The 12,021-nt window shown below is 34.7% G+C and overlaps 3 protein-coding genes across 4 annotated transcripts; all 3 read left to right on the forward strand.

The window, feature by feature from the left end:
• The first annotated feature begins 2,762 nt into the window (after positions 1-2,762).
• On the forward strand, positions 2,763-4,516 carry LOC142607241 (3-oxo-Delta(4,5)-steroid 5-beta-reductase-like). Of its 2 annotated transcripts, none has more exons than XM_075779750.1 (2): positions 2,763-2,990; positions 3,173-4,516. In XM_075779750.1, exons 1-2 carry the CDS (start codon positions 2,952-2,954, stop codon positions 4,301-4,303), a joined length of 1,170 nt encoding a protein of 389 aa, XP_075635865.1. In that variant the 5' UTR covers positions 2,763-2,951; the 3' UTR covers positions 4,304-4,516. The 2 variants fall into 2 exon arrangements, with proteins under 2 accessions (XP_075635865.1, XP_075635138.1); XM_075779023.1 differs by having other exon boundaries at positions 2,767-2,990; positions 3,170-4,515.
• Positions 4,517-6,760: 2,244 nt separating this feature from the next.
• Positions 6,761-9,283, forward strand: LOC142622075 (protein TRIGALACTOSYLDIACYLGLYCEROL 5, chloroplastic-like). The gene is made up of 4 exons (XM_075795503.1): positions 6,761-6,925; positions 7,068-7,112; positions 8,696-8,728; positions 8,869-9,283. Exons 1-4 carry the CDS (start codon positions 6,886-6,888, stop codon positions 9,045-9,047), a joined length of 297 nt encoding a protein of 98 aa, XP_075651618.1. The 5' UTR covers positions 6,761-6,885; the 3' UTR covers positions 9,048-9,283.
• A 1,923-nt stretch (positions 9,284-11,206) lies between these two features.
• On the forward strand, positions 11,207-12,021 carry LOC142622074 (uncharacterized). Its single transcript, XM_075795502.1, has 2 exons — positions 11,207-11,364; positions 11,449-12,021. The coding sequence occupies exons 1-2, from the start codon at positions 11,284-11,286 to the stop codon at positions 11,800-11,802; spliced, it is 435 nt and encodes a 144-aa protein (XP_075651617.1). The 5' UTR covers positions 11,207-11,283; the 3' UTR covers positions 11,803-12,021.

Genomic DNA, 12,021 nt, shown 5'->3' on the forward strand with positions numbered 1-12,021 from the left:
GACACCATCGTGAATCCTTTTCGACCTGCCACGGCCTACAATGTTTCCAATAACTCAGGGACAGAACCACTAAGGGGCTGAGGGGGTCCATGGCCCCCCCACCCCCCATTTTTTTGAAAAAATTAAATAATATATAGGATGAAAAAAAAATCAATTCACCAATATTATAATTAAATAATTCATAATGAAAAAAGCTCATAGAAAAAAAAAAAATTCCCTTATGGGGTTTACAATAATTTATATGACTTTTTTAATTGATTTATAAACTATGGGAAAATAAATTACAAGATTTATATTTTTTTCAAAAGATAAAATGCCAAAATTCTTTTGGAAGCCAATATTGATGACGTAGTATTGCCAACTCTAATATTGATATCCCAATTTTTTAAAATCCTCAAACAAAGTTTTGAAAAACTTCATTAGTGTGATTTTCGGTTGCATCCAAAAGTATGTGATTATCATATTGGTGAGTTGGTCAACATGATAAAATCAACAAATTAATTCCAATTACCCATAATCTGGAGATTTGAAGTCATCTTCTTTTTATTTTTTTTCTTCTTCTTCGAAAAATGTCATAATATCATGTTGTAACTTTCAACTTTTTTTGTTCAATATTATATCCTTCTTGACTTAAATATTTAGGTGATAAAGTGCAATTTTTTGTCTACTATGATTTTTTTTGGTTCATGCTTTGGCCCCTCTAAATTCAAATCCTAGTTCCATCCCTGCAGTAACTTGAACTTCTTCACACGCATTTTCACTCAGTTCTTTGGTAAGTTTTGATTTCTTGTGCATTTTATGGGTAGTAGAGAAGATGGAAATAGTACAATTTCTATATAACAAGACAACATCGTCACTCTTAAATAGTTTTGAGGATTCCTTTTAAGTCCCCGCCCCCTCCCCTTTTCACTGAGCCTAGAGTAGTGGTATATCTGCATCATAATGAGTATGCTTGTGAAGCTTCTGAACCATTTTTAATGCATTTGGGGTTTTCAAGTCTATAATTTCATTGAAAATAAAAGTTTTAATGGGTTTGATTCCTACATCTTTTTGGACAAAAATATAAATTCAGGGAGATAGTTGTCTGTTTGTCTAGATCTCAAATAAATATATGACCAGCAAATTACTAAATAGATATTAAAATATAATTGGTTTATAGAGATTCTCAATGTCCAATCAAGTACTTTACCTTGTAAAACTTTTAAGCTCAGAATTGGCTGACATTGCACCTGAACCTCTCAATCAATATTTAATCTTGGACATATGATTGCATCCAAGTTCATTGAGGATTAGGTCATGTGATCAAACCTTTGATGGGACCCAAAATAAAATTTAGTAGATATATGGCATTTAGTTTAGTGCTTTCGATGATGGGTCTTCGTATAATTCAAAGTATCCAAATTGCGTATCGTGATATGGTTTTTGAATCTCTTGAGAGAGAGACGTAGGCAGAGAATTTCAAATATATTTAGAGCTATCTTTTTCAATATATTATGTAACAAATTATAAAACTATCTATATGTATTATTTAAACAAGTTACATGACTTATTAAAAAAGTCATGTGACTAAACCAACATATAATGGGCTGGAAAAGGGGAGCATATCACCTGCATATTTATAATGTGCAATTTCTGCAATTCAATTTAGTTTGTCCAATCAAAATTAAACACAAGTTAACTCCATCTCAACAAAACTAATATAATTTTTTTCTTCTCAATTAACTCAAGACTCTCCCGTTCATCTTCTTCTCATCACTCTCCCATTAACCCCAATGACCCCTCCCACGGTCCCACCTCCCTTGCCCTTCAGTCCTCCATAATATCCAAACCCAAACATCCCAACTGTTCAAACCCACACCAATTTCCTTGCTTCTTGACGTGTGGGTGTACATAAATCCATATAATATTGAAAATTTAAAGCATAACATTTATTATTATTACGCACCAGTTAAATCACATCAACGTAGCATTTCAATCCATTTCGATCAACATAGGTCCACTTCAGTCCATTCGGTTCAATTTGATCCATTTCGGTCCACTTAGGTCCATTCAATCTATTTTGGTCCATTATGGACTAATTGAACCTTAAATTGATTCTTTTTTTTAAGTTGCCTCTTTCGGTTTTGAGCTTAAAAATTCTTTTTTTTTTTCCTTAATTTTTAGATTGAAAAGCATGAAATTTTATTTTATTTGAGCCTAACTCTTTAGTTTTCAACTTAAAAAAAAAAAAGAAAAAAAAAAAAGAAGAGTTCTTGTGCTTAGAATTAAATGCATATTTATGTTTCACAAGTATAAAATCCAAAGAGAGAAAAATGTGAAATATTTTGACCAATTTATGAATTTTTTTTTCAAGATATATACAATATCTAAAAAAAGTTACAATATCAAGTATTGCAAATAAAAAACAAAAAGTCGATATGGAAAATATCGGTGATCCACTCCAATATCGATGACAATTCTACCTTTCAAACTTGATAACTTTATGATTGCTAAGATTTTCATTTTTCAACAAGGTTGTGCACACCAAAAGCAAATTATACAGAGTCAGACACCTGCCTTGCTGCCTCTGTGCCGCAAGTCCACATGGTCCACTGTGGCTTTGCCTTTATGTTCACGCATAACATGTCGACATTCTGATCCCAATCTCTTTTCTACTATTTGCTGAATTGATCCCAATCCCATAAGGAAAATCTTGTCCAAATTTGACTTTTAACATGCTCCAAGTTCATCCATTCACTTCCATGCAGTAAGGTCCTCGCACATTATGTCACATGGCTCTTGTCATTTTATGTAGACTGTCTTCTTTTGGATTCTGGAATTCTCTTTATATGTTCTATATAAGTTGAAGCAGAAATTCAATCAAATATCTACTTTTCTTAAACTATAGAGGTCTATAGTTCTCAACCCCATTTCCTCATCCTTTTTCTTTCTTTACCTACAGTTGTTTCAGAATGAGCTGGTGGTGGCTTAGATCTATTGGAGCTGCAAAGGTATAATTATAAACTCCCTCACTCTTTATATAAACACGAACACATGCTATTATGAATTTTGTACAAGGTACCAAACACTAAGTTGGTTAAAGCAAGAGCAATAACAATAACCATAAAAACAACAAGAACATAATATCTTTCTAACACTTTCTCTAACTCTTTCTTTATGTACATTATAGAAGAAATCCGAGGAAGATCATGAAGCACCACGAAGCTACCAAAGTGTAGGCTTAGTGATTGGTGTCACTGGCATTGTGGGCAATAGTCTAGCTGAAATATTACCACTCTCAGATACCCCAGGTGGGCCTTGGAAAGTCTATGGTGTGGCACGTCGTCCACGCCCAAATTGGAACAAAGATTACCCTATTGAGTACATCCAATGCGATGTCTCTGACCCCAATGAAACTAAAACCAAACTGTCCCAACTCACCGATGTGACCCATATTTTCTATGTCAACTGGGCTAGTCAGCCCACTGAGGCCCAAAACTGTGAAACTAATGGTACCATGTTCCGTAACGTGCTACACACAGTGATCCTCCATGCGCCAAATCTCAAACACATCTGTCTCCAAACAGGTATCAAACACTACACTGGACCCTTTGAAACCTTTGGCAAAATCGAATACCATACCCCACCTTTTACTGAGGACATGCCACGTTTGAATGTGCCCTTTTGTTATTACACTTTGGAAGATATTTTGTTCGAGGAAGCTAAGAAAAAAGAGGGTTTGACTTGGTCAATCCATAGGCCTAATACGATATTTGGATTTTCACCTTATAGTCTGATGAATATAATCGGGACACTTTGTGTTTATGCGGCTATATGTAAGCACGAGGGGTTTCCTTTGAAATTCCCTGGGAATAAAGAGTCTTGGGAGTATTACTATGTGGCTTCGGATGCTGATCTTATTGCTGAGCAACAAATTTGGGCGGTGGTGGATCCTAATGCAAGGAATGAACCCTTTAATTGTAACAATGGGGATGTGTTTAAGTCGAAGCATCTTTGGAAGGTGTTAGCTGGGCAATTTGGAATTGAGAATTATGGGTTTGTGGAGAGTGAGAAAATTAGCTTAGTTGAGTTGATGAAGGATAAAGGTTCAGTGTGGGACGAGATTGTGAGAGAGAATAAGTTGCAACCTACAAAGTTGGAGGAAGTTGGGGCTTGGTGGTTTGCAGATTTGATGTTGAAGGGAGGGGATTTTGTGGATAGTATGAATAAAAGCAAAGAGTATGGATTCTTGGGGTTCAGGAACTCCAAGCAATCGTTGGTTGCTTGGATAGATAAGAATAAAGCTTACAAGATTGTGCCTTAAAAAGAAGGAAAATGTGAATATCCTTGTTGGATATGGAATGTTTTTGCTGCTGTTTGATACAATAATCATCCAAGGGAAACATGTTTTAAATCCTTTTTCTCTTTGTGTTTACTTTTGTGTATGTGTACAAATTTGTATGTTTAAAATCCTTTTTCTTGTTGTAAATTTTCCTATAATGACATGTATAATATGTACAATGAAATGTATTTTCCTAATAAGAAAAAAATAGTATTGTACATACATAGATTATTTTTTTCATACCATTAAGGTTATAATTTGTGATAAGTCTACCATTAATTTTATGCAAACTCATCGCTTACACAAAATATTCACACCAATCACAACTCACCATGATAAATTGTGAAGTTATGTGTATCTATGGGCTTTCTAAAGAGAAAAATTGTCTATATGGTAATATAAAAGGCAGGCAAAGGTTTTGAGGCCCAAGGGAGGTTAAGTGTCCTAAGTCACGCACATGGACTTGACAAACAAAAGACCATGTTACTTAAATGCATATCACACTATGATGCCATTGTTGCCAGAGTAAAGACTTCAGCAAGTAACTGATTATGCGCTTGAAAGAAATCACTTTCATGTTTTCTTCATCATCTGAATGTAATCCATAATTGTTAGAAGCTGTCAAGGAATTACCTTCTCTCCATCACAGATTACCTTGAGGTACTTGCTTCCCACATTACAGCCCTTTTGAATCCATTCTCCTCTTTGCAACCAAAGCCTATCTAATTGTTAGTCAATCGACATGCATTAACCAAAACTTTAGCAATGATCTTATTGATTACATTGTACAAACTCAATAGGTCTGTAATTCACTAAAGATTAAGGATTTTTAGTTTAAGTTTAAAGGATTTCAGCAAGTGAGCAGAATGAAGAAAGCTAAAACATCTACGCGCGCTCAACAAGTTGATAAAAGATAATGCGAGAAAGAATTTTGTGTGATGAAATGGTTTGGTTATATAGGGCATGATTCAAATAAATGTAAAGAAAATTAGATAGAGAAGTAGATTGTTTATTTTAGAGGACAGCTTTGTGAGCGTTGCACATTCCAATTGTTCAAGTGAAATAGTTGAATTGTAGTTTATATCATATGTTCCGTACAAATGAGGCCGATGTAAGATTTGAACTTATTTGCACTGGACTTCCTAAGAATTTCTCCTTTTTATGTGCATGGGAATTGGAGTGAAGGTTTTTTCTTGAAATTAAGGCCAATTCATACACACTCCTCGGAAAATTGTGTTTTGAAAACACGATTTCTATTATAATTATGAAACATGATTTCAGCTGACGTGGCATTGTGCGTCCCGCATGCCTAATGTGTACTATTACCATTCTAAAATTAGGGATACCAAGAGCAACCAAACCTAATTGTGGGCAGTAAAACGTGGATTATTATTGTTATATTGATGAAAAGCCGTGAGCTTATTATGGCTTTTCAAATGGACTATGGAAGTATAATCCTAGAGTTGAACTGTATTTTTTTTTTTTTTTTTTGTGATTCCCGTGCTAACATTACAACATTATTTCAACTTTGTCAGCTCTTGTTTTGGATTGCAGAAAATTGTTGAATAGGCCGTGGAAGGGGGTCACTTAATACACCTACCTTGCCTTTTGGCCCTCTCAAGGGAATACAACATGAGATAGCTCATGATTAATATTAGTTTCCCCTATTTTTGTATCAATGTTTTGTTTGGTATTGGAAGGTGGTCACTCAATACACCTATCATGGATTCATGTTAGCTACCTTAATTTTTTTTCATCTACTAGTCAATGATATGAACTACTTATTTTTGACACTATATTAAGGATCATTTTGACACATTAATCAAACGTTATGAACCAAAATGATAATTATACCTAAATTTAAATGAATAAACTATTAATACTCATTTTGTTTGCAACTCAAATTTCCCAAGCTATGGTAAGCTTCATTTCTAATTTTAATAAAATTAAATAAAAAAAAAAACTTGAAAATTGGGAAAAAGAATTTACAAATCTAAATTTGAAAATCAAAGCAGTCAATTTTTGTGAATTTCAATTAGCTCAATTGATGAAGCCTCTTATTCTTGAATATAAGATTTGGTGTTTAATGGCCTACATCATATAGCAAACACCATAAATTTAAAAAAGAGAGAAATGCCAACGAATGTTTTTAAGGCTTTAGTTAATCATCCATTTAAAGAAAATTTTTATGAAAAAAAAAAAAAAACCAATTAATGTTTCGGCAGCTTTTTTCATTTCTCATAAAAGTGGTATCAAAATTTTCTTAAAATAGATTATTAACCAATATCCTAAAAGTATTCGTTAGTACGCCCTTTAAAATATTATCTTATCTCTCAAAAACAAAATTTAAGTAAAAAAAAAAAAATCAAAATGTCCCCACATGAGAACGATGAGAAGGATTGGATATTTGGATTATGGAACGAAGGATCAAATTGTTATTTTGAAAAACATGAGTGGCTATTCCCGTAATTTCATTTAACTCTTTCTGCAAAATCATAAAAACGAAAAAAAAAAAACATTAACACAGGAAAGGAAACCCTTCAATCGCAAAAGCAAATAATATTATGGTGCTTACAAATTTCAATGGAGCTGGTGTCGGATTTGGTACGTACTGTTATTTGTATTTCTAATGCATACAATTATTCAAACCGATTCATTTCACAAACTCTGTTTTTTTTTTTTTTTTTTGTTGGGTTGTTTAGTCTGTAACTAATTTTGCAATCCTCTGTGACATTCTTGTGTTCAGGTTTCGGTGTCGGTTGTGGTTTCGGAGTTGGCTGGGGTTTCGGAGGTCTGTACTAATTTTATCGCTTTCACTTTCACAAACGTTTAATTTTGTTTTTCACATTTCAGTCTTTTAGATTATTATTTTTTTTTTTTTGTTTTCTTTGTTGGGTGTGCATAGGTTATGTTAATTCTTATAGAGCATATGGTTAGTGTGTAATTGAATTTCGTTCACAAATCATAGTTATTTGGAAATATTATGAGCATATTTGCTCAGTAAACAACAACAACAACCAAGTCTTAGTCTCGTTTTGGGGTTGATTAAACAACAACAATCAAGTCCTAGACTCATTTTGGGGTCAATTATGGATCCTCAACGGACTAGTCAAGGTTGGAACTTGTATTTTGAAAAAAGAAAAGAAAAGATTTGGGCATGTTAGGTTGACTAGGCCTTATTGCTTGCCAAAGATTTAAAGCATGTGTTCATTACAATTTACAGAATATGAAGAAAAGTGTTTACTGTTGTTTTGTTTGAATTATTCTTTCTAAAGTTTAAAGCATTTTGCTTGGGGTCATTTGATTGAAATACATGTGGATGGTCATATAAATCATCATGTCTTGTAATGAGTTGAAGAAGGTTTCTGTAAATTGGTTTAGGGGGTAGTTTCGTTTTGTCTAGTATGCATATTGCAACAATGAAACAGATCATCTATGAAGCGTTTCCTTTCACTTAAAAAGGTGATTTTTTGGTGGGGAGGTGCATTTAGGCTTATCTTTCATCTCGTGATTCTGGTTTATCTCATTGGACTAATTTGCATCCCTTCTAGAAAGAATTTTTGGTTTTTTGGTCTTTGCCATTGATTCGAAGTTGTATTATCTCTTCTTGATATCAATTGATAATACTTAAATAGGTGCATTGATATCTCAGTCTTGAGGAATAGAAAATGTTAGGTGTATCAACTTATAGATGTGACTGGAAAGAATTTGTAATCAATCTGGTTCAATGGACTTCAACTCATCTTCACACTGGAAATGAAGTTAGACTTAGCTGTAACAGGTACTTCTGTAGACATAACTACATAGGAGACCTTTGTCATTTAATGTTGGATATTTTCCAAGGATAGGTGTCCAGGTGAAGTTAATGGAATCCATTTGTGGTTGGGGTCAAATGGACACTGAATGAAAGAAAAGGTAATTACAGATTTTTCTCAAGGGATTTAGATTTGGCCAGGTGAAATAATATGGGTATTTCAGTTGAAGGCAACTTAAAACTATTAGTTGAGGTATTGGAAAGTTGAGAGTTCGACATGTAGTGAAAACTAGTAGCTCAAGGTCAAGCAGCAATGTCCATTTTGTAATGTATCACTTCTATGTGGACAATTGATTACAAATTCATTCAAACAATTTTCCTAGTAAGGAGACAACTGGCAGGTTCTTGATGTTTGGCTTAGACACATATTTGCAATCTTAGATTTTAGAATGGTTTTGTTTTTCATGCACCTGTAGGATCCACCTTTTAATTTCTGTGATCTTTTCAAATGCATCCTTACTTTGAACGCAAATAATGGTTCTTATTTTGAAATTCTTTGATTATATATGTTTCTGTTACCAAACAGCTGATTTGCTGATTTGTGATATTTCTTTCTGTAGGCATGCCTGTGAATATCTTGGGCCTCGGCGTAGGTATGCAATTAACACCCTCTTGATTGAAACAAAATATTTAGTCAATCCATCATAGTTATAACTAAGTAATGGAATGTGTTGTGCTTGTTTTAACACATTGCTGTTCACTTAGTCAATGACATTGGAATTTTGTTTTAAAGGTGGAGGCTGTGGGGTTGGACTAGGCCTTGGATGGGGCTTTGGCACTGCCTTTGGCAGTAAGTATCGATCATCTAGGGTCACATTTCAAGGTATGGAATTTGACAAAAAGGATCAAAGTGATGGTGCATCGTTCAAAGAGTTATCAAAAAGCACCCAGGAAGTTCGTGCTTCGCAATAGCTTTGCATTTTGGAATCTCCTCTTTAATGCAGTGACTGAATAGCATATTGCACTCAATGTAGAAGGCTGCCAAGTGCAAATTTAGAGCTTTTCGCACCAAATTGGTTCTTCAGAAAGATTACATTGAACCGATTTTTTAAAAAGAGGAACTTGTGAGGATGGTATAAATGTATTTGAACATCTTGCGAAATAAAAATTGGCATATAAATCCTGAAGATATTGTGAGGTTTGAGTAATCCATTGTTTCATGCATGTACTGCTTCCTTGCTATCTTCAAATTCGAGGAAGGTAATGATACTTTCATAAGAGCATCCACAATGGTGGAGCTATTTTTTTTAACTATTTGGCACTACAAAAAGTTACTTTATCTATTTTACTTACTCACTTTACAAAACATTCAGTATCAGTGGATCTATTTTAACTTTCAATGCAATAAAATAATATAGACAATACAATAAAATAATATATTTGTTACAATAAAATAATATATATCCACTACCATAAACATCCCCCACAACCACCATAACCACAACCTTCCTGCACTCACAAAATTCTCATACAAACATTTACAAGCTAAAAAAATATTAAGCACAACAATCAAGTTATTAATACCATTTGACTTAGCAAAACCCAATTTCAATTAACAATCAAATTATTAATATATCCTCGGTTTTCTCAGTAACCAAGCAAAAGGGTTGCATGACGCCAACCCAAATCCCCAATCTTTTTCCTCAACCCAGACCATCAAAAATCATCAATCACAAAAACAAAACTTCAAAAAATTTAGAATCTTTTGAATAACCCCAAAGCTAAATCAACAACAACATAAACAAACACACAAAGACGATGATGGGGTGTGGCCTGTGTGGGTCAGCAATGGCTAATTACACAGAGAGCTTTGGTGAGAATAATGGATGAACAAAGCTAGGCTTCGAAGATAGGTGAGGAGGATGGTGTCGGCATGGGTCGGATATATGACATCATGGGTTGGCTTGGGACTTGGGGCTTGGGGCTTGGGTCAACGGAAGGGGTGGGTCGAAGCTAGGCATGCGAACTAGATCTATGGTGACTGGGCTCATGCGAATTGGTGTGGAGGAAGAGAGAAGCAAATGGAGAGGGAGTGAGGAGAGAGACAGAGAACAAATGAACGGAGAAAAAATGAAACGCAGGAGAAAAATAAAAATAAAAATAAAAATAAGTAAAATAATCAAAAGCAATATGAACGCACAAATATAAATATATATATATATTACCTTTCAGCTACAGTGCACAACTAAAAGTAGTTGTAGAGTCAAAATATATAGCCTTGGCTCCACCATTGTATGGCACATTTTAGTATTTAATGGTGCTAAAAATAACAATATAGCTATTTAGCACCACCAATATGGATGCTCTAACCGAAGAAACCAATATAAAACCAGATTACTATCCATGATGATTCATAGCTCTTCCTAGCTCTTCCGGAAAAATCTACAAGGGTTACAGAATTTTTGGACAACATTAGTTAGCAGATGGACCCTACTTATAGTTAGCATTGTGGTTCTGCATGGATAGTGCCAATTGCTTCAGTAGCGCTTCTTCTTTTCAGGGAGCATCAGGGCTACGGCAATAATGGAGTGTGTGAACCCCAAGAATCTTGAATCAAGCAACAAAGTGTCTTACACGCCATATATTTTGATCCAAGAAATGCTTTCACATATGCATTATGGCAAATTGGCAATGCATTGGCATAGGTGAAAAAAACTAGTGTCATTGAAGGTCAACAAATTGCGTTTGTAACAATGGAAACTACAAAATTTTAATTTAGAATGGCTCAAATTCTAATATATATTACTTAATTATCCTTTAATTAAACGTGAACTTGATAACAATAATATTAAAATGTACACTCAAGCCACCCGCTCTGATCGTGACAATTCCGAATTTCCAACAAATCATCAAGTTCCAAATCGAAATGTTTAGCTCAAAAATCTAAAGTACCAGGCACCTAAGTCTACACCCACGTGGATAATCGAACAAGTTGACTGTATAATATATCCTCACCTTGCAGTCCATGGTGCTTACCAAACCCCTCGTTGTAGTTGGGCGTGCATGGAGCATGGTGCTTACCAAACCCCTCGTTTCTTTTCCTACAAATTCCACACTAACTTCTTACTAGTTAAAATCAACATCAAGTCTCTCACAATCTCACTCACTTAAGACACATCAAAAGGACTGATTTAGAATCGTGTAAACTATGGCAGAAAGAGTGTTCACCCTCTCCCAGGTTGCCCAGCACAAATCAAAAAAAGATTGCTGGTTTGTCATCAATGGCAGAGTAACTCTCTCTCTCTCTCTCTCTCTCTCTCTCTCTCTCTCATGTGTTCAAGCTGGTTATTAGAAAGATTAACTATTTTTTCAGGTATTGAACGTGACCAAGTTTTTGGAGGAACACCCAGGAGGAGATGAGGTGCTGATAGAGTCAGCAGGGAAGGATGCCACCAAGGACTTTGAGGTTATAGGACACAGCAAGGCTGCTCAAAACTTGCTCCGGAAATACCAGGTGGGTGTTCTTCAAGGATACACTTTCAAAGATGAAGACTCCAAGGAAGTTCCCTTCAAGGAGTCCAAGAAGAAAGAGATGAGTGCTTTTGTGATTAAGAATGATGGCATACCTAAGTATGCCGCTTTTGTCGAGTTCTTTGTCCCACTCCTGGTTGCTGGTTCCTTCTTCTGTTACAGATACCTTACCAGAGCAACCCAGATCACCTATTAGATCTTCTCTTCTAATAATCAACCAATATCCATTATTATCTCTGAGTTTGTCTACTTTTGAGAGCTCTATCTACTAGAGGTTTAGCTCTTAATTTATGGATGCTCATATTGAATAAATGCAATGATGGAAATGATGATCGATTTAGAAACTATTGTGTTACTAGATGCTATCTTATGTATTTAGCTAAAAAGGAGGAAAAAAAATGCTTTCTCATGTTAA

This window comes from Castanea sativa, chromosome 1, assembly GCF_040712315.1.
Source record: "Castanea sativa cultivar Marrone di Chiusa Pesio chromosome 1, ASM4071231v1".
Classification (NCBI taxonomy): domain Eukaryota; kingdom Viridiplantae; phylum Streptophyta; class Magnoliopsida; order Fagales; family Fagaceae; genus Castanea; species Castanea sativa.

Excerpts from the sequence above, each read along its gene's own strand:
- LOC142607241 (XM_075779023.1), top strand. The coding sequence starts at position 2,952 with ATGAGCTGGTGGTGGCTTAGATCTATTGGAGCTGCAAAG. Across the intron at positions 2,991-3,169 it reads GATCTATTGGAGCTGCAAAG|AAGAAATCCGAGGAAGATCA; the intron begins GTATAATTATAA and ends TGTACATTATAG.
- LOC142622074 (XM_075795502.1), top strand. The coding sequence starts at position 11,284 with ATGGCAGAAAGAGTGTTCACCCTCTCCCAGGTTGCCCAGCACAAATCA. Across the intron at positions 11,365-11,448 it reads GGTTTGTCATCAATGGCAGA|GTATTGAACGTGACCAAGTT; the intron begins GTAACTCTCTCT and ends CTATTTTTTCAG.
- LOC142622075 (XM_075795503.1), top strand. The coding sequence starts at position 6,886 with ATGGTGCTTACAAATTTCAATGGAGCTGGTGTCGGATTTG. Across the intron at positions 6,926-7,067 it reads TGGAGCTGGTGTCGGATTTG|GTTTCGGTGTCGGTTGTGGT; the intron begins GTACGTACTGTT and ends TCTTGTGTTCAG. Across the intron at positions 7,113-8,695 it reads AGTTGGCTGGGGTTTCGGAG|GCATGCCTGTGAATATCTTG; the intron begins GTCTGTACTAAT and ends TTCTTTCTGTAG.